The following is a 22,379-nucleotide window of genomic DNA, read 5'->3' on the forward strand; positions in this document are numbered from 1 at the left end:
AGTATCCATTTCGTCAGTTCTGGTTGGCGCATTTTATTGAACAACCTTTGATTTTCACTGTACCCGGTATAAACTTTATAAAGTGCTCGTGACCGGATAGAATTTCCAGAATGTATGTTTGCTGATGGATTCGCTCATATTTCATACCTTTCCGTTGTTTATATAATCAGTTTCCGAAGGTGTGAATAAACTGGTACATAATTTGATTTTGACTACTTCGTTATCGCTACCACACTAGATAACAGCGAACTCTGTCTCCGACTAGCAGCTACTCTGGTAGGTTTGCTATTCTTCCTAGTGAAAAGAATAGCTGGCGCTCGAGATAAATTTCTCCGAGGTAACCACGTTACAATCCAAAGAGCGGAAAAGTTATTTCCCCTCCAATCGGAAATTGACGTTTCAGAGCGATTTTCCACATTTTCATTTCGAAGTCGGAAAATAGAGGTGTTAAGTTTTCGTTGGACCACACTGATTATCTGTGATATTTTGCGAAAGTAATTACTGGTCGTGGTGATTCTAGAAAAGCACATTTTCACCTTGCACTGCAAGTCAAATTCGAGTTTTCCACGGATATTGTCTTTGACAAGTGTCATTCGTTCATTCAAAAAAGAACAAGTTGTACAGGATTCATACCTAACACTAGGCGGTCTGTTATAAAAATTCTAGTACGACGCGCTCCGTACCAGAGTTTACAGGTCGAACGCAGCTAAAGTGATTTAAGCGCCGATATTGCTACGATCACTTCTATGCGGCTACTGGATTCCAACAAAAACTACATTTTGTCACCATCGTTGGTTGAGTTACGCGATACTAATGAGCTCCAATAAGAGCGAAACCGGTCTATCGCCACTCTCCTTCGATGTTGGCACACTGTATATGGTGTATTCTGAGTGTAAATTTCTACCAGTCCGATTGTTCTCATTGTTATTTATACTCATCGCATGATTGTCCCACTCCCGCTAATCGCCACCTTATAAGCGCACCCAATTACCTTCTCGATGGCTCTCCTAAAACCTGCAACTTTCGAGAAGAAAACATGGGTTTAATAGGGTGCATTTAAAATATATCGAATAGACGGAAGCCTCTGAGAAATATTAACCGCAGACACATGTTTCGGGCTTTCGGCCCTCATCAGTACGGTGAAAAAGTGCAAAGATGAACAACACCTGGTGGAAAATCACATAAACTTCAACTCATTACCATCATTATCATTCGTTTTATGAAATTATATACAATTGGGAAAGGTGAAAAGAGTATGAAAGATTGGATTTTCAAAGTTTTATTCTCATTTACTGCGGGGTGTTTTACATCTACATCAAATATTACATCCTCTCTTAAAGAATAAGTAATCCTACTTAATATAAAAATGTGTTTCCTTAAAACCCTTTTTACTACGGAATCTCATAAACTAATTTATATTTTTTATTTCAAATCAAATTCCATCAGAATTACATACAGAGTATTACTGAACAAGTTCAGCTACAACACGTCGTATGTCATCATTATACCTTGCCAGAAGAGTAGCGTTAAGGTCCCTATTCTTGAATCCCATATCATCTAGTACCTTCAAATTCTTCTCCCTGATACTATTTTCCTTTAAGGGCACCCAGTGTCCATTCAACCAGATCCCAGGCTGAAAAATTCAAAAGCATCACGTCATGAAAGTCATAAAAGGGATTAAAGTAAGTGCATGTTGAACAAGTTCTCAAGTCGGCGTTAGGTCGTCCTGAACTGAAGATTCAGTATGTATATCAAATTATACAGGGTATCCCAAAACTAATGAATCAAACGTCACACCACGACAGAGTAGACCAAATATTATCGAATGACAGCAACATTAGTTCAACGAAAATATACCGTTTCCAAAATAATCAGAATTTTATTAAAATACCTAAAGTTGCCGATTTTCGAACTATTTTTCTTAATCACAGGTTCAGTTCGTGAAAAAGGATATCGATTTTAAATTATATTGAACTAACGGCCGGTTACATAATCAAACCTTAAGTCGCTTTAATTTTAAAGCTTCCTTTAACCGTACTAACGGCCGGTTTCATAATCAAACCTAAAGTCGCTTTAATTTTGAAGCTTCCTTTAACCCTACTAACAGTAAAGGAAGCTTTAAGCTTAAATTGACGTTTACTTCAATTATGAAACTGGACGTAAAAATGAAAGTAAAGGAAGCTTTAAGCGACTTTAAATTGGATTATGAAACTGGACGTAAGATTATTGTTTTATCTCCCCCAATTGAAATTATTTTGAGTAATTAATCGATAACATAAGTAAATGTAAATTAAAACAATTGTTTTTTCTACATGATTTTTATTACTCAGAATAAACCCCCTCTATAGGGGGTGATAATATGGGAGAAAAACGCTATCCTTAATCACAAATTGGCCTTGTGATTGAAAAAATAGTTCGAAAATCGGCAACTTTAGGTTAGGTTTTTTTCAGAAACGGTACATTTTCGCTCAACTAATGTTGGTGTCACTCGATAGTATTTGATCTACTCTATCGTGGTGTGACGTTTGATTCACTAGTTTTGGGACACCTGTATAATTACAATTTAACTGTGCTTTTATCAGTAAAAATTGTTTGAAAAAATATCCAACAATATTCTAACATCAAGAATTTGCGCACTGTTTCCTTGTGAAGGCTTATCCACAGTAAGTGGGTCCACTGATCCGTGTCATACGGCTCGGACAATTTCAAAAATTCAGATTTCTTTTCACCCCCATTACAAAGTATAACCTCGACTGCTTGAGATATTCCCTGGAATGATTTTCATCAAGTTATTGAGAAAATCCTGCTCAATTCGTTGCCAAAGTTGTAGAAAAAGATCTTTAAGCTCTTGAAGCCTTTTCGGCTATGGTAGGCATTGAAATGCACAAGCATGTTATATTTTTTATAAAAATATGAAGTTTGGTTAATCTGTTCTCCATAAATGCCAACATGCAAGCTATTTGTTGTTCTTCTTCTTCTACGTGCGGTGCCCCGCCGGACTGATCCGTGGTCTAGTGACCCATTGATCATTCGCTTGTAGTTGCAGAGACCCAAACCCCGAGACACACTGACAAAAATGCCACAAGTCGACAGAGAGGAGTCCCTCTCACCATAGGAATTGTGGGTGTTGTGTTTTCTAGGTGTTATCCTTAACTCTTCAGGGTTGCTGCAGATGAACGGATGTTGATCCGTTTCATCAGTGCTCCTACACCAGCGGCACAGGAAACAGCCTGTCAGTCCCATTCTATTTGAGTGTTTGTTAAACAGGTGGCCAGTTATTGCTCCAGTCACCAGACTTAGCTGTTTGCTCTCAAGAACCAGGAGTTTTTTACCTCAGGCATATAAGATGGTCTCTCAATGAGAAGCCTCGATTGCCCGAGACCACTTATCGTAACAAAAGCTAAGCGGGCTGCCCTGCATTCTTCTTCTAAGTGTGAATTAATCCTTTCCTGATAAAGGGTTTTCAGGGTTCCCTGACTGTCACAAAAAATATAGATGTGTTTACCGGAGTACCCTCCGCGGATATTCTCTAGTGTGCAGGTCAAAACACAAAACAGTTCAGCCAGCACTATGGAACAATCCTTCCCTAGGGGGATGGACAGATTGAAACGAGGTCCCACAATTCCCACTCCAGTCACTGAGGGCATCACAGAGCCATCGGTGAACCAAGTGGGAACTTCAGGCACAAGAAGCCTGTGAAGCCTTGATGTTGCGGGGCACCCTCTTTCTAGTAAAAATAACCATCTCCGTTTTACCAGGATTAACCAAGAGTTCGCTCTCTAAGCACCTTCGTCCAATCATACGTAGAGCATTCTGCATCAGATCGAAAATCACACTGATTACCTTACCTCTAATCAGTAGAAATCATAGGCCACAACAATAAACAATAATAAACAAACATAGGCCATTCGTTACTTGTTGATTGTAATGTGGTACTTGTTGAGTGATACGTGTTATGTGATGCTGCATAAATCGATTCTAATTTGAAAAGTGGAAGGCATCAAATAAATGAAAAACTATTATCCGAAAGTCATTGCATTCGATTAAACCGTCTGTGGGAACTAAAAATAACATTTTTTTTATGTTTTTTCAACAGCCTGTATCTTTTAAATCGAGCCAATTCGGGCAAATGGTAAAGAAAAAAAGTGTCTTTTGACCTCAAAAACCTACTGTTAAAATATTTGTACGAGTCAAAGACTCGCACTTGTAAAACGCGTGTTAAGCTTCATCGCCATATAATTCGTTGCAGTATCTTCAGTTTATGGATTTTATTCTAGTTCGGAACGGATGACAACATGGACATATTTTCCGAAGATTCTATTTCCTCAGAGTAATTTCGAATAAAAATTTATTGAAATGAATATAAAACTATCATTATGAATACATGCATACAGAGTGTAAATGAATGGTTGCGATTAATTTAAGGAGTGATTTCCTTCATATAAATTTTTTCGAGCAGTGTCTTCTTAGATGAAGCATTTGAAAAGCAATTTTTAATTTTTTTCATAGAAACCAGAAAACGGACAGAAAGGAAATTGTAGATCTTATATGGGTAGAAGAAGGCAATAAAAAAAAATTAGTTATATTTCTCTATATGTCAGCATGATCTCCGCCTACCACCTACGTGATAAATACCAGTTCGAAGATAATTCCAATAAGACCACGCAACTTATTTGATCGAAAATCACTTAATCACTTAAGGAACAAAGTTTCTCGCGAAACAAATTTCAGAGGTGGGTGTTTCAAACCATTGCAAATATGAGGGAATACCACCCAATTGTTTTTGATTGCCTTCTCGATCCCATAAAACGTCTGTTCATTTCTAATAACAGTTTTTTGAATTCTAAGAATAAATTAAAAAATTGCACTTCCGGAGCATTCTTTAGGAGCTGCTCGAAAAGAAAATTCATTTTTTTCATGCCTCATGCTACTAGGCCACTGATTTCCCCCATCCCCCAAAAACTATTTTTTCATCCCTGAAGTGGGCTAGTCCGAAAAAAAAATCTGGGCCGGTTCGGGGTAGCTCATCCGTCCCCGAGTCTTTGTCCGGTTGAACTCGACTTAAAACTGCGCGACTCCTCCGAGTCAACGTTACCAATGCATCGGTTCCCGTATGAAAAATGCGTGTCCCCAATAGTACGTCATTCCCGCCTAGCGCCTTAAAATATACGAGTGTCAAACTTACCTCGTCATTTTTGGAGGGAATGATCTTGTTAACCATATTTTTCAGAGCGGAAGATGCCATGTTCATCGCCCCAGATACAACCTCTGCCAAAGGATCAGGTGTAGCATTCACGATTTTTGCAGGCTCGAGAGGTCTCGACGCAGTATCAGGCGAAGGATTGTTTTCGGTCTGCCTTCTAGGACCGGTTGCATTTGTGGCGACTGCCTCGGCTTGTGACGATTGGGTAACCTCGCTTTGTGCCCTTAAAGGTTCCTGCGTATCGCCCTTAGACTTTGGCCTCAACTCAGGCGGTGTCTGCTGATAGTTGGGAATATGGGGAAGTGCATCATTAGGATCAATTCTTGGATACAAATTAGAACTTGATGCCTGATCTGGGGAAGTTTTCATCTGCTGACGACGGTACGGCCGAAACGACGTTCGGAGTTTGTCGTCGTTACAAACCTCAACATCTGGAACAAACGAGAAACAAATGAAATTTTCCAAATACTTATAAGAATTTAAAAGCTTTACCAGAATCGGAGGGAACGACGAAATTGAGTTCATCTATAACTTCATAGCCGGCGTGATGTCTTGGAGCGAAAAAGTGACGAGTAGACTTTACCTGCTCATTTTCAACATTTCCCTTTTTTTGCTCATCGTTAACTTCATAACCTGCACCGTGTTGGGGAAAAACGAAGCGACGAGAAGGTTCCTCCTTCTTATTTTGATCGGGATCGCTCTGTTTGGAACTTGCATCTGCTGCGACCTCATTTCTCTGGTTAGAATCTGTTTCTACTGCGATCTGATTATAATTGGATGGAAGTAAATCCGGTATATCATCGTAAACCTCGTCGCCTTCGTCATCGTCAGCTTCAATTTTTTTGACGATGCGAAAATCGTCACCAACGAATTCTATCCCGAAGAACTTTTCCAACTCTTTGATTTCGTCGCTCCTTGGGGGATTTTCTTTCTTCGGATCCGGTGCATCTTCTGCGGTTTCAAGGAAATCGGGTCTCAGAAATTTTTTCGGTACAGGCGTTTTGACCCCATCAATTACTACGAACGCATACCCTAAAATTTCATTTGTTGTCATTATCATTTGGTTGAATTGATTCTTACTGATGCGAATATTCAGAAAGAGCAAATATATTTTGTATTAACTATTTTTTAGAAAAGGGATGGAACACGTCAGATTTTATTTTCAATTATTTGGTGATTAATAACTATTAACGTGAATATAAATCAAAATTTGAAGTAGGTGAATAGAGAAGTAAAGACTTCAAATAATTAAATAACCAAAATTCTGAACTTTGACTTTTGAGAGCGTTAAATCAATATCTGGGCGTGTTGTTCATTCGTCAACTGTCAATAGCCGAACAGCCAGCAAGTGTAAATCATTTGTCCGTGCAGGGTAGACTAGCCAACATACACTTGCGCGCGAAATTTAAATTTCGTTTTGTTTTCTTGAATTTCTTGTATTTTAGGCAACTTTTCCGAATTTTTCTTCCGTAAGAACCTTCTACTAAGTATAGAGATGATTTCTAATAATTAATATAGAAAATAGATTGAGCCGTTTTTACGCGATGCGATGACGACGCAAAACAAGGCTCCTTCTTGATTTATAATAAAAAGGAGAAGACTAGTTGAGCCCGACCTCTTTTTAGGACGATTTTTTCTCGAGCGAATATATTCATGAACTAACAATCGCCTTCAAATGAGAAAACTAACGTTTTTACTCTCCGATATAAATTATGTGAGGACCAATCTCACGGCGGCCACATTTCGTTGCATGATATCATTGACCTCAAAATATATGAAAAAATTGAAAATTCAAATTCGATAAGTTTTAAATATTTCTTCTTTATAATGAAAAAAAAATTATAAACAGAACCCCATCACAGAACAAATCATCCTCACCAACAAACAGTACATCCATTTCTGGCACAAAGAGTTAGGGTAGCCATTTAAAAAACCCAACTCTACGAGAGTGAATAATACAAAAGAAGCTGCTTGATTTAAAATAGGTCAATTTCTCACAAAATATTAAATACCGAATATATGAAATTTGTGCATTATCTTTTACCCACTAACTTAAGCATTAAAATCATGTGTATGAAGTTGTCCCAGCACTCTCCGACCTTCGAAAAAAATTTGTGCTGAATTTGGTAAGTTTGTGCTGTTTTTTGGTCCATGCGGTTCCCACAATATTTCATGAAATATAAAAATGTCCTGGTACTTTTTAGAAAATTTGAGTTTTAACTTGTATCGAATTGTGCTTTAGGTCTGTCAAGTTGGACACTAGGCTAAGAAAATCTGACAAATAGATTATGATTAGAATGTTGTACCCATTTTGTGCCAATTTGTGTCGTAAAAAGAAAATTTTTATGCCGTGAGAAAAAAATTTTATGCCAGTTTATTGTTTGAGTTTTTTCCGATGTAATCTATCTATGTAAATTCGGCGCATGAAATAATGATAATTTTGTGCCCATTTTGGGCCAATTTGTGCCCAATGAAAAAGATTTCATGGCGGTAAATTTTCCGGAAAAAGAAAAAAATTTCAACCACATCAAACAGCACAATTCAAATAAAAACCCCTGGGACAACTTCACGCACGTCGTAACCAAGCAACTACGAATTGTGTACCTTCAGTCTTCTCTTCCTCTTCTTCGTCTGGAAAATTGACCATAACCATATCGTTCAGAGTGGAATTTGAGCTTGCATCCTCGTCTATTTTGCTGATTGATTCACTGTGAGAATCTCCACCAGCTTCCTCATCGATAATCAAATTTCCGCTTTCCTCATAATCGTTCATCTCAGTTGAATGGCTCATTTCGTGAACGTCCCACGCAGAGGTACCAACTTCGTTTATATAATTTTCGATTATTTGAATTTTAGAAGGACTCTTTCTTAACATTATCTCCTCGATTTCGGCTACGAATGAATTAGGTTTCCCCAAAGGTTCTAATGAGATCTGACTCAAGTCCTTCCAGATTTCGCTATGATGCTTCACCTTGCGTTCTTCCTCTTTTTCGGTCTTAACTGTATCCTTATCTGCCAAAGAGCCGTAAGGAGTTTCGAACTCGGACTCGACTTTAGGTGTAGAATCCGGTATGTCATAGCGTGCTGCGAGACTCCTCAGAAACGAAGTTGAAAATTGTTCGGAAGGATTTATTTTATCCACAATAATTTCACACCCCAGCCATTGTCCAAACTTGCGTCCCTTATGATAGAAATGCCAATACATCTGGTATTTGCCACAAATCTCTGTGATTGAAAAAAAAGTCCAAGTTAGAATTTGACATGGTCTTTTTCAATTACATAGAATGGTTTTTCAGTACTCGAATTTTCGAAGCAACTACTCCGGATTGCACCGTTACTAATTACACAACAGCGGAATGGTTTGAAGATTCGCATTTTTTTTGTGTTATTCATTATTAAATTTTAGCCTGAAGTAGAGAATAGAGGTCTTGATAAATCGCTGTGTGAATGAATTACTCAAACGATGTTTCTAGTGTGTAAAAGTATTCCTGCTGCGTAAAGAATATGTAGGTTTGTTGTACATATGCCCGGTGTAACAAAGCTTGATCAAGGTATCGAGTTTTTAATAAGATAGCTGGCTGCCAACATTCCTATATGATTTTTTCTTCGGTAGACAACATCAATATTGATTTTTGTAACCTCGGAACTATTAAGGGCCATGCCACCATGACAGGCCTGCATTAAGATGTCTAAAAGTATGGTGTAATCACTGATTCGATATTTTTCTACCTTTCCAGGGAATATGGTACCAGTTTCATTTTTCCACTGTAGGTATCGCTATTTAGAAACTGAGAGCTTCCTACGACTTATGAATGTGTTGTATTTATAAGCGTTTATTAACGTATTAGTTTCGAGGAATGATGTAGAATTTCTTCAACGACGTTCTGTTTTCTGTACAAGAACTACAGCTTTTGGAATTGTTGAATTATCACCCTTTGTTGTTGGCAATTTGGCGCGAATCCAAATAGATTAACAGTTAGGACGGATGCAGCTAACAGTTTGGCAACCTCAGCAATGTTCAATCTAAGGAACTGTATTGGAAAAACGTAATGTGAATTGTGAGCGTGTATTAAGAAACAGAAATACATTGCCCAGTCGTAAATATTAGGTTGCCTGACGCGGGTTTTTCAGGCGTTTTACCCCAGTTGCAAGCGACGCCTCGCGAGCAGGAGACAAAACTCTTCGTCTGTCAATATTCATACTAATTAATAATTTCATCGTCGGAAGCGCCGAAAGTTTTCTCTTAAAGAACAAAGTAATCCTCCGTAATGTCGCCGCTCAATATCCACAATAATAATCATCTGAAATTGGTCGCAAAACCTTTGCGAACTGAATAATATATTGAATACTGAATAATATATTGTATATTTCGCCAATCAACTATGTTTTGTTGAAGTCACATTGAATTCCCATCCTAGTGAGTACGAGGAAGAAGAATAATGCTTCTTCGACAGTATTGAGCTATCATCAGACGTGTTTTTACATCGAAAATGAAAATGTTATTCACAAATATTCATTGACAACTGAGAAAATGGTCTAGCTCATTTTTTGATCTTGTTGATCGATCGAGATTACAGATTACAGATTATTGTAATCTGTGATCATATCAACGCAGAACGAAATAAATCGTGCATAATGATTTAACACGTTGACTGTCCCCATTCTAATTTTTTTCTCACCCCCCAAGTCCAACACATTTATCTCAAGATAAGGGTTGCTTTTGAGTGATAAAATATATATTCTATGAAAAAATTAATTCTGCAGCCATTTAAGGATCTGTTCATGTTCAAAATTTTCAAGTCCAATGGAAGGCTTGATGCTGATGTTTCTTGAATCATGTATGATTAATTATGATTGAGGTTATCAATACATATTTCTACAAGACGTTCAGCCCATATGAACCGACCACACTGCAGCGTTCATGAAAAGTAACCATATTTATCTTGAACGTCAAATGAATCAATGAATCACATACGACTCATGGACGCCTGGCGAAAATCTTTATGAATCATATGTGATGCATGGGACAGTCAACGTGTTAAAAAAGTGCATATGACATGTACGTGTGGTAGACCTGAATTTTTCGATTTAAAACACTTTAAAAGATCACAGAAAATGGTCTACCACCATGTTAGCAACGAGTTCTCAATTAGCAGCGCTTCAAAATGTTAAAAGTGTGGTAACTTATTTGTCCATATCTGCAGTCACGACTGAATGTCAGATTCGCCCTCAGAATGATGAGAGCTGCAAACGGTAAAAAAGGTCCTCCATTATCACGTTCATCCTCAAAATAGTTCAATAACGAAAGTAACATATTGCGAGATTGAATTCACAATACTTCAGGCATGTTTTCTTCGGAATTTGACAATACAACAACTTGATAGTCCTGAAAAGAACTGATTGCGAAAACTAGAAGTATAAGAGATGATAATTAAATCGAAAACAACCGAAACTTATTATCATAAATGAAATGCATACGCACAAACGGAATAAGTAGGTACATCGGCAACGTGCACAGTGTTAAAAACACAAACTCTGAGAAAATGCCCACTTTTTTTGCGCATTCCAATTCATCCAATTCCATTCCATTTCATTCCTAAAATGAATGAAGTATTCCAACCTGAATTCCGCAACTTGAAATCTTACGTATTATCAACTCAAATTCGATTTTCCACAAACCCTCAAGATGTCAATAATTATTGAATGGAGTATAGAAATTACGTAAGGAGAATCTGTTACATACATAGATAGATACAGGTCAAGCTAATGTAATTGTGTTAAAAAGTATCCCAACCCATTTATGAAATCATTCATCTTCAGAAAACCATCAACGAAGAACAGTTTGTGATTAAGCGTACAATAATATTGTCCGCTTAGTGCAATGTAATAGTTATTAACAAGTTGACTGTTCCATGAATCACATATGATACATAAAGATTTTCGCCAGGAGTCCATGAGTCGTATGTGATTCATTTAACGTTCAAGATAAATATGGTTACTTTTCATGAACGCTGCAGTGCGGTCGGTTCATATGGGCTGAACGTCTTGTAGAAATATGTATTGATAACCTCAATCATAATTAATCATACGTGATTCAAGAAACGTCAGCATCAAGCCTTCCATTGGACTTGAAGATTTTGAACAAGAACCCTTCCTTAGATGGCTGCAGAATTAATTTTTTCATAGAATATATATTTTATCACACAAAAATAACCCTCCTCTTTGGATAAATGTGTTGGACGTGGTGGGTGAAGAAAAAATTAGAATGGGGACAGTCAACGTGTTAAATCAACTAGGTTATTAATGAAAGCGATTAATGATTGATCACTTCGCTCGCACGTTAATGTTCGAGATCATTAATCGCCCAATTAATAAACGAGTTGATTACAAGATTTTTCCGTCGACCACATTTTGAATTGAATGTGAATTCTTGATTGCGAAAATTTCCTATCGATATCTAGTCAAATTTGACACCTTATAAATTTCTATGATCATATCGGAATGCTGATATTTATGCGGCCGATCGAACAATTCGAGATGTCCATAGAAGGCATATTCGAGTTGTGACATTTTGAGTAAATCACATTGATATCGTTCCCTATAATATCTGTTAAAGAATATGTGGAGCTGGTGGAAGCTGGAGTTGTAGTACATTGATATATTGATTACTGTCTAACCATCACAATTTTTCTGCAACCTTCACAATTCATCTCTTCTCAATTCACCCGATAGGTACTAGGAAAATCAATGCGACATACAAATAAAATAATTATTTGGGAAGCTGCCGAATACTTCTATGTTCGATAACCCATGACAATAATGCATTAAAAGGAAATTAACCAATAAAAGGGTTCATTAACAGCTAATTTCGTGTACGTTAATAAACAGTGCTATTATTAAGAGCTCGGCGGAAAAAACTATTTATTGCATGAATTTGCTAGAGCATATAATTCTTCTACTTACTTGGTACATGTATCAATGCTTCAATCTCCCCAATTTCCATAGGATTGAGTCGAGGACAAGGAATAACTCTCTGAATAGGTTGTAACAAAGATGAACCCCAGGAGAAATGTAATTCAGTCTGTAAAATTCAATGAATCAACAATCATTCCTATCTTTCTCCACATTCCAACACAAATTTGATCGCCACATGCGATATTTCCCTTTGACAATGGCATTTGTGTGGTTCAGAAGTGTGAACTTGCACAGATCTGATAGCAAAATCATTATTCATTTTCCAACTGCCTTGTGGGAAAGTGATACTCAAGAAATTGAAATAAGTTGAGTAAAATGGAGAAAAAAGGTCGTAAAAAAATCATATTCCCAACTCATGATTGAACTGCATGATCATCATTCCCCGCATTACTGCGTCACATGTCATATATGACAAAGGCGATGCATAATTTTCAGATATCGCACATCTGAGTGAAGTTTCAGTTGCGATATCTGAAAATTATGCATCGCCTTTGTCATGTATGTGCCATGTCAATGTTACGCTACTTTGGCGCTCCCACAATGAATGAAATGTCGTTTATGGTTTAAACTCTCTAATAGGGTACTAACGGCTGCTGCCTGGCATTCTAGAGAGGATTCTCTTCAGGCTTCCTGATTCAAGGTTGAGATCCAGCACTATGTTTCATGCTGCTTTGAAAAAAAAGAACTACGCCGCTGATTGCCCACTGAATGGAAGGCTGAATACTTGCAATATGTTTTTTCCCAACGTTTTTTTTATTCGTTCTTGATCGCTCATAGAAAGCATTTGAAGCGTAGGTTTATGTTTGAACCTAAATAAATCTTATATCCCATTATTCAAGAAAATTTAAAAATTATATAAAATGTTCGACTTCCTGCTCTACCTGTTTTGCGTGTTTCTGTGTTGTTGACTGATTAGTGTTGTTTCACCTGTTTCGATGTTCCGGTTGTTTAATTTCATGATTTTGTAATGTTAGGTCCACATGAATTACGAATTATTGTGCTGATGGCAAAACCGAAAATGTTACCATCCTTAAAGTCAATTTGTGATGATTTAGATACTCTTTATTATTAGTTTGACATATAAGTTATAGACTGACCCAGACGTTCTTGGGACCTTTAATGTTTATGTGTTTCAGTGGTACTGAAGATGGTTACCCTATTGTAGCCGAAAACGTTCTACCAGAAAAATAAATATACTTGCTGAGATACAAACTCCTTGACTTCATCTTATGTTTTTAAGTTGTCTTCAGAATTGTATATTATGAAAACTTTTGCCCATCAATCATAACTATATATTTTTTATTTTTTGTCTTATTATGTTTTCGACATGACCATGATATTGATACGATTCATTCAGAACCAAATTTTTTAGGATTTTGTTCCGTATGTGCAGGTAACATCTGATCATAGAGCTGGATGATACGAATGTACGTTTGGCGTTCAAATTTTTATGGGTTCTTCACAATTTGATTTGGCAAATCTGACCGAAAGGATGAATCTTTCGCAGAGGGGTATCATCTGGCTACTAGTTTAGAAATAAATAAAAATAATTCACTCACATCTTCAGTCCACGGGACCAAACCATTATTGATTACTTTCCAACAATGACGATACACCTCTCCTCCCATAAAATGGGGTATGCTAGTTTCTTCACTGCGTACCGGAGCTGCATTCATAGTACTGATATCGACATTTGGAATTGCCTCAGAATTACTCTTGCTACTGCTATGACCAGCATCGCTATCGCTCGATTTTGTGATGAGTGACATCTTTTTTTCCTTCAGCTTTTTAGACTTGTTGACCAACTTTTCCATTTTCGACTCCAGTTTCTTTTCGAGCTTCATAGTTTTCAAAACCTCCTTTCTGGAAATTTTTGCCAATAAGTAAAACTCATGCGAGACAGACTCTTGGTAGAATTTTAATGTTAAGACGGCGCCACATACTTTCGAGTATTAGTCACAAATATCCAAAAGATCGACATATGGATGAATGTGTGAATGGAGTGTTTTAATAATGGCCAATGGCTCAATGTATTGATTTATTTTTTCTGAAACTTTCTAGGGTTTTCACTCTCAATCTCTGGAGAAAAATCAATTAAAAAATTTATATAGACACATAATAAGGATGAAGTATGGAACCAAGAGAATATCTTCAAGAAAAGGACGATATTTGAGAAACTTTGCAGGAATGAACAATTACAATTAGGCATAACGCATGATTCTTTATTTTTTATCACTTGTGTACTTCTGCTTTAGCTGGAAATATCGTCAATGTTTTCAATTCAAATGGGACAATGTATATTTTTGAATAGACCTAGTTATTTCGAATTTGAACATACTAAAATAAATAAGCTTAGTGGAAATTATTGTGAAAAATAAATCGCTTTACATATAATGAATAAGTGCTCGTTCACAATGAATATAAGCCGTAAACAGTGGCGCACCCAGAATGATTATTGGGGGGGGGGAGGGGCACACAAAGCTGAATTATGAGAGTAGTTCCGGAGGTGTTTTTAAACTTATAACTCACGTGTTGTATAAAAAATTTCAATCCATGTTGATTAGGATTCAAATGATAACACTTTCCAGAGAATTTCTGAAATGACATTAAAGGAATCGCTTCGATTGGTTGTTGCTAGGGCATTACTCATTCCACAGCAACAAGAGCAAGATGACGTTTATCCATTCATGCTCATGTTATTTTATTTTACTTGGAAAAAAAATTTATTTCACTTGCGAACAAAAAAACTTTTTCACTGTATATTACTTCAACTTCATATAACCCTGCTATAAGTTGAATAATGACGTGAAAATGGAATACGCAAGTGCTAACCGGGAAATACCAAACTGGAAACAACAATTCCGATGAGGTTTGGTTCAGTCATTGCGGGAAAGTTGGCACATCGTGATGAGAATTGAAATAATTTCTCATAACGTCGGCCCGATTTCGTTCAAGACCCCATCCTCCTTTTAGAATATTCAGCACTACACTGTACGGATGAGGGACAATGATCCCGATACTGATCTACAGTTGCGTTTAGATGTTTCTATTTCTCGGATCTACTACGCCCGTTCATGACTAGCTCGCATTATTGGAACGACAATTCTTAGTTGGTAAAATTCTGTACGTCCATTGAAACACATGCTTCCCCAAACAATAACTTGTCTGCATGCCGTCAAAACTTCCATTATATTTAATTTTCAGACACTAAAACCATCATCGTAATTTATAAGTCGACTTAATTTGTTCAATAATCGGAGGTTCGCATTCCATCCCTGCTGATATCGCTTATATGTCGAAGACTCTCCGGGAAATGGATATATTGAATCCCGAAGATCATTGATAACGAATGTTAAGCCCCTCCACCTCTGTAATATTTCCAATCGCTGTCGAAACCACAATTCGGAAGTGATAACACTAACATATGAATTCTGAAGAATGTGGTTTCCAGACATTGCAGATGGATCCTCACGTCTCCCTAGGTAGCTCAGTGGTAGAGCACCTGACCGGCAATCAGGTCTTAGGTTCGAGTCCTGCTCTGGAAGGTACTTTTCCATAATTCAATTATTGTCTGCATGCCGTCAAAACTTCTATTATAATAAAGCTAAATTCACAATCAATTCACGGGCCGAAGTGCACTTCGGCACGGAAGCTTAGCAGATGGCGTTCTCCGTTACCATTCACAATGAAATTCAAGACAAAATTTCTTGCAAGTTGCAAACTATCACTTCGGCAAGGAATTTCGTGCCGGCTATAGATGATGCTGATGCTTATGTTTTGATCAGTTACATTTTTGATTCATTTGAGTATTTGGTACCAAGATTATTGCGAATGGTAAATTTCGTGCCCAAGTGCACTTCGGCCCGCGAATTGATTGTGAATGCAGCTTAACTGTACCACCTCTAAACGGGAGAACTTCCCAAACCGATCTGCGATTTCTAGGCAACAGAGAATGGGTTCATACCCGAAAACGCCGACAATTCGAAAACAGTCGAAATCTCGACTCATCTGGGAACAATACAGACCTCCATTGGTCGTTCGAGTGCTCATTAGCCAATTCTAATCAAAGTAGCATATGATTTTGAGTTAGTGGAACCATTCTCAAAGGTTGTCAAGAATGTAGATTAACGTCTCGAAGTCTTGACGAACTGTTTCAATCGAAACCCAAAAACCAGAAACGTTCAAAAGCCCCTGTTACATGATTCTACAAGTAATCAAAGGCTCTCTTCAGGTAGACACAGTCAGAAACAGATCTTGGGCATCCACTTCTCGGTGATAGGGAAACACGTGTCGTAATTGAAAAACTCATGTTGGTCAAAAATTCAGTTTTTAGTTAACTCAGGAAATGTTTTGAAGATGAAAATTCAAAACCATTATTTGACATTTATAATTGAGAAGCTGAATCTTTATTGGAACGTACTTAAATTTCAATAAGTTCTTTTTTTAATTATTTTCTTTTTCTTTTCATTCTTTTTTCTTTTTTCGCTTTCTAAAGAGTACTCACTCATTTCCATCATGATGGTGATTTTTTCTGCATCTCTTTGCACAGTCAGTCTTAGATTTCCTTGGATAGTGGGAATGAGAAACACTTGATTTTATTGCTGCAGTATGTGTTGTGATTGCTGAGGATACCTCTTCAAGTATTTCTTTCTTGAACTGAAAAAAAGGATAAAACTGTGACTTTTTTTGTCATATTGTCGGTACCTACATAGTAATTTAGTAAGCACAGAGTAGAATAAGTAGGTAAGTGGAGGAAATCAGCTGATTAAGAGGGTTGGGAATTCGTTATCTGTGAGTGAACCGCTGCATATTGGAGCTGCGATAATACCGAACGAAAGATTCATTCAAATATTTGAGTTATTAGGATATTGCCTTCATTATAAATAAAAGTAGCATGCAAAGAACATTGTAAATAACATTATTAAACAAAAACGACAAGTATCAGAAAGTTTCATCTTTAAAATAGAATAAGGTTGGTGCTTTGTCTGGGCTCTCAACTCCTAAAAACATTGATTTCTATTTTTGTCCCCACAGTCTTGAAAAAGTAGAAATTGGTCTCCGAAACGTCGGCGAGTTTTGAAATGAAGATTTGGAAGGAAGATAATAGGGAATACTCCTTCTGACGAAAATGATGTATTTTTTATGAAATATCTTTGAAACGTACATTTTGAGACAACCATTTCAACCGTTTCCCAAAAAAAAATATTTCAAGTACTTGAAAATGAAAAATATAAATGGGTATTTAGAATTTAAAGCGTTTCATTTCAATTGCACAAGTTGGCAACATCGACTGAAATATGCGTTGATAATAACGGACAACAAATACACTATCTTGATGAGATAGACAAAGGTGGCTGTATATGAAGTCTGAGACGAACGAGGAAGGTCGTGCAATTTTATGGCATTTTACGGCAGGTTTCTGTTGAGGCTCGCCAGTGAGTACGCGCCTTATGATGGCTGTGAATCAACAGCTGTTATTTTATGAACAAGCCATTATTGTTTTCTTCTTCTAGTAGACACTGTTGCCAAATCGTAAACTAGAGACGAAGCGATTTAAATTTTGAAACCTCATATTTGAAGAATGATTTTGAATAGTTTCCGCGGTGCATTTGAAAAATTCATGAATGAAACTCATAATCATTCAGTTTAAACTTGCATATGCTGTGATAACCCAAATTGAGGAGAATTCCCGGTTGTCCAAATTCCCGCAATCACTGTTCTAATTAAAAACGACAAGGTTTTTTTTCAAATTGAGATATAAATATGTTATTTTGTGTATAAAATATAACTCAATTAAAATTGTTAAAGAACCATTTGATTTCGGAAGTTACGTTTGAGTTACGAATGAGTTACGTTATGCTACGCATGCTCATTTGTCAGTTTTTAACGTTAACGTTAGAGTCAGCTTTACGGCCTACGTAAACTAGCGTTCTCCGACGCATACCTTAAACATAGGCGTACGTTAACCGAACGTTTAAACTAGTAGCACCGAGGACTTGCGAATGGCCGAATTTTGACTGATGCAATTTTCGATAACCTCAAACGGTCATTGTTTTCATCCGTCCTGTGTATTTTCTCATAATGAATTGAAGTTATAGAAAATCAGCAGTGATTTTAGTGTAATCAAAAGGATTAAGTTATAAAACTTTGTTATCAGATTACATTCAGTAAGGAAATGGCTGTAACTCCACTGCGAATCTCATGTCTCTAACACTTGAACATTTCATTGATGATAAAATACTTCAAAAATGAAAATTTTCTCTATTATGCATATAGATCATTAAAATATCAATATTCCGAATATTATTCCAGCTGTCGAGGCTCAATATTAGATAAAAAGAGTTCAGGCAAGACAAAAGCAAAATCCAAATTGATAGGTTATTTTTAACGTCTGACGTTTCATTTGAATTTCATTACAACACGTAAACGTTATATTTGACGTTATTTCTCGCTAACATTCAGGCTAACGTACTGTGCGCACTTCAACTCTCTAATGCCCATTCACAATGAACGCAAGACGCAACATACGACATACTCAGCGGATCTGTTTACATTTGCTTTTAGTAAACGGCAAATAGCTCAATATTCTGAAGCTCTTAAAGGCTTGACGAGTTCGAAAACGTTTGCCACCCTTGTGAATATTAAACTAACGCACACAATTGAAACGCATTTTTTTAATTTGTGCTTTTCGTTTGCTTTCGACATTATTCAGGTGCTTTTCGTGTTTCATACATTATATTTTTTATGGTTTCGTAAGAGAACGCCTCATCAACTATGTGTTCTGTGATAGAATCAGAATTTTATATCAATCGCAATATTCAAAATATGTATACATTAGTAGTTGAGGAATTCTTCGACGAAACCATGAATTATATGATGCTCAAAACACGAAAAAACGTTTGAATAATGTCTAAGCTTACCTTAAAAATACCAAAATAAATTTAATTCCAAAACACTTGAATTTGGAAGCCGGCAACCTTCAAAGGATCTTGAAATGCTTAAAGCAACCGAAGACACAAGTATAAATAAAAAAAATACGTTTCCATTGCAAGCGTTAAGCCGAGAATTCTCTAGAGAATTTACTCGTGAATTCATGCTCCACGAATTCTCTGCAGTTACATACGCACTTTCGGTTAAATTCACTGTTAAGTTGCATACAAAATAATCTCTGGCGTTTTCTTGCCAAAACTTTGTGGAGAATTCTCCAGAGAATTCTCGGCTTGCAAATGTTGCAAACGGGCTTTAGATAAATATTTACAAGGGTGGCAAACATTTCCGAACTCGTCCATTTTTCAAAGATATCTAGGGCTGAGAACGGTCCAATTTTTCTACTTTCGTTGTGTTTCTTTCGCGGCCGGCAAGACAAATAAACCATTTCCCGAACACTCTAAATACGCTTATCTTCTCCCTATAACTCTCCAACGTGATGCTCACAAACTAAGGGCCCAAATCACCAATGATATAAACCTAGTTAGACTTAACTAGCGTAAAGGAAAGAAACTAGCTGATTTATGTAGATGGCGCATCTTAACCTCAATTAAAATAGAGTGGTGTCCTCTGGTTTCTTTACCCTCCTTACTTCACTTCATAGACAAAAAGAGATGTGAATGTTGGAAACAGTTCGTTTGAATATTAATCTGAGTTTAAGTTTAGCGGAGTTAATCACCGTTCGGTGAAATTGGCCATTAGGCGCCTTTCACACCACGGGTTTTTAGCGTCTAGTTTTCAACTGAAAACAACCGGATGAAAGATTATCTTTCGGGTTTTATCCGAACTCTCGAATCTCTTTTTCGGTGCTAACGTAAGCCGGAACACTTGCGAAGAATCCTATTATATCAATAACTCGGAACATCGTTTAAAAACCCAATGGTGTGAAAGGAGCCTTAGTATATACCGAATAAACGATTAATGGCCGTATGTACTGTTTCATTGAACGAAGATTATGCCCTTACACGACGTTCAAGCATAGAATCTCCAAAAAAAAAAAAATACGTTTTAGGGAATTAATATCGTTTAATGAAACGGTGCATACCGCCACAAGTTCAATTATTGAAGCTCCTAAACTGATACAAGTTAAGAAAAATGCTTACTAGAAGTATTTATGGCAGTACGCACAGTTTCATTATCAATTTCATTAAACGAGCTTAATCTTCTAGATCTGCTACATTAGAGACTCTCATGAGATCTTTTTTTGTAAGTTTATGGATCATAATAATTGGCCCAGGTCTATTTTACTTAAGTATTCATGACTCTGTTGTACACATTTTTATCTATTTCAACTGGGATATTAACCTATATTTCAATACATTTTTGGATTCCCCACAAAATTTTAACAATGATTAATTAAAATTTCGCCATGCAATAATCTCAAGGTTGAGATATTAATTAATTTGCCTCAAATTTTGTATATTTGTTATCTTCATTATACAATATGTTGGTATATTGGAGATTACCCGTCATTCCTACTCAATGAAGTGTTAAATGAATACATAAATAAATAAGACATAATGACAGTCTTGAACAAATTGTCATAAACCCAATCACAAAAAATCAGCAACAAAAAGTGGGCGCCAAAGAAAAAAAAATTTAAAACCTGAAAATTTAAGTCCAAATAGGAATCATGGAATTTTTGAAGTAAAATTTTGTTAAAGCTGTACTAGACACTCACAAACCTCATTCCAAAATTCCATTAATTATTTGAGGATTTTAGGCACAAAGTACAAGGCTAACAAATTATCAAGGATTATTAAGGTCACTTTCGATTAATGTGGGCTTCACTTCCAGAAATATTTGTAACTGGGTACTAAGTCATTATTTGAATAGCATCAGTTTAAAACTTAAACTGTCATGATTTCAAATCATTAACCGAAATCCTTAGCTTTATGTAACCGAGAGGTTTGTTATAAAGAACAATTCAAATTTGAGGAATGAATAATAATATATTCCAAAATTATTGAGTAACCAACAAACCTCCGCCATAAAGCTGGTAAACCATTCTGGAGCTTTGTCCACTTTGCAATCATAACTACATTCGGTCTGAGCATCACAAGTAGGTGAAAATCTACTTGATTTCTTTCCAGTAGATAGTCTCTCCAACCTAAGATTGATTATTTCACCATTCATCGCCTTCTTACGAAAATGATAAAGGGCTGTTTGAAAATCCAAAGTTGATTCAATTGGGAATTCTCTGCCATCTTCCAAGTAGGACACCTTGACGTCATCGCCGGGAGTACCAGAATTTTTCAACTAGAAATTCAAAGTTCGCATGGAATTACGTTCGAAGTAGCCCGATAATGAAACTTACAATATAAGATTTGAATGGCTCCCAGCTTAGGGTCGTGGAGGGTATGTCATATACCCCAACTATATTGGATCTCTCAGCAACTTTAGGTCCATATTTCCATTGTAAATTGAAAATTATCTCTAGATCTTTCTTTTTACAAGACATCTTAGTATTCATTGAACACTAGGAGGAATAGTACACTTTGTGTCAAAGTTAAATATCAGAATTTTCTATTAATTCAACCAAACTCTTATTATGACAAAGAAACTAGGCTTCCATGTTTACAAACTAGAAAGCACAACACGTCCGCCCCCACCTGGTACTCAGATCATGCGCAGAGTTCATCGACTCTACGACGCAGTTTTGTAGAAGCTTAAGCGATCTTCACCTGATTCTAAGCATTTTATTAGAAATATAAATATATGTATTGGAAATTTCTTGTTCCACATAAAATTAATTTTGACTTGAGTAAAACAGGGAAAATGTCAAAAATTGTCAAATTCCACGAAAGTAAAAAAACAAAAAGGACTAGTAAGATAGTTTTAGGCTTCTCTATTCGACACCATGAGAATAATGAGAAAGCTGGCAAAGCATAAACAGTCATAAGAGAAAAAGCAACAGAATTTTCGTGAGTATTTTATTCAAGATAACCACTACGACACACTGAAAATTCATCGTTTTTGTAGGCATCTGAAAAAGCATCTTTGTAAATGGTGTAGTAAATACATAGCGTTATCTTTTAGTTAATATCAAGTAAGCGGAAGTTTCAATTTTGACTTGGGAGCTACAAAGTTTATTTGTTTCCTCAGTTCGATATCTTTTCCTTTCGATATAAATAATTGTCATTATCATATTATTGATTATGCCGGTGCATTTCGTGTGAAATAGGCATAAGCCCTGAAATGCAGGAGGGCCGTC

At 36.5% G+C, this 22,379-nt stretch overlaps 1 protein-coding gene across 1 annotated transcript; it reads right to left on the reverse strand.

Moving 5' to 3' along the window:
* Nucleotides 1–1,263: 1,263 nt before the first annotated feature.
* Nucleotides 1,264–21,798, reverse strand: LOC123316139. Its single transcript, XM_044902132.1, has 9 exons — nucleotides 21,483–21,798; nucleotides 21,149–21,424; nucleotides 16,683–16,834; nucleotides 13,738–14,041; nucleotides 12,167–12,284; nucleotides 7,808–8,428; nucleotides 5,696–6,235; nucleotides 5,186–5,634; nucleotides 1,264–1,633 (listed from the first exon to the last, which is right to left on the reverse strand). The coding sequence occupies exons 1-9, from the start codon at nucleotides 21,636–21,638 to the stop codon at nucleotides 1,463–1,465; spliced, it is 2,787 nt and encodes a 928-aa protein (XP_044758067.1). The 5' UTR covers nucleotides 21,639–21,798; the 3' UTR covers nucleotides 1,264–1,462.
* Between the last annotated feature and the right edge of the window lie 581 nt (nucleotides 21,799–22,379).

This window comes from Coccinella septempunctata, chromosome 1 (genome assembly GCF_907165205.1).
Source record: "Coccinella septempunctata chromosome 1, icCocSept1.1, whole genome shotgun sequence".
NCBI lineage: Eukaryota > Metazoa > Arthropoda > Insecta > Coleoptera > Coccinellidae > Coccinella > Coccinella septempunctata.

Coding starts and splice junctions, on each gene's coding strand:
- LOC123316139 (XM_044902132.1), bottom strand. CDS start 21,638: ATGAATACTAAGATGTCTTGTAAAAAGAAAGATCTAGAGATAATTTTC. Junction 14,042..16,682: donor CACCATCATGATGGAAATGA/GTGAGTACTCTT, acceptor AAAAATTTCCAG/AAAGGAGGTTTTGAAAACTA. Junction 5,635..5,695: donor CGTCGTTCCCTCCGATTCTG/GTAAAGCTTTTA, acceptor CGTTTGTTCCAG/ATGTTGAGGTTTGTAACGAC.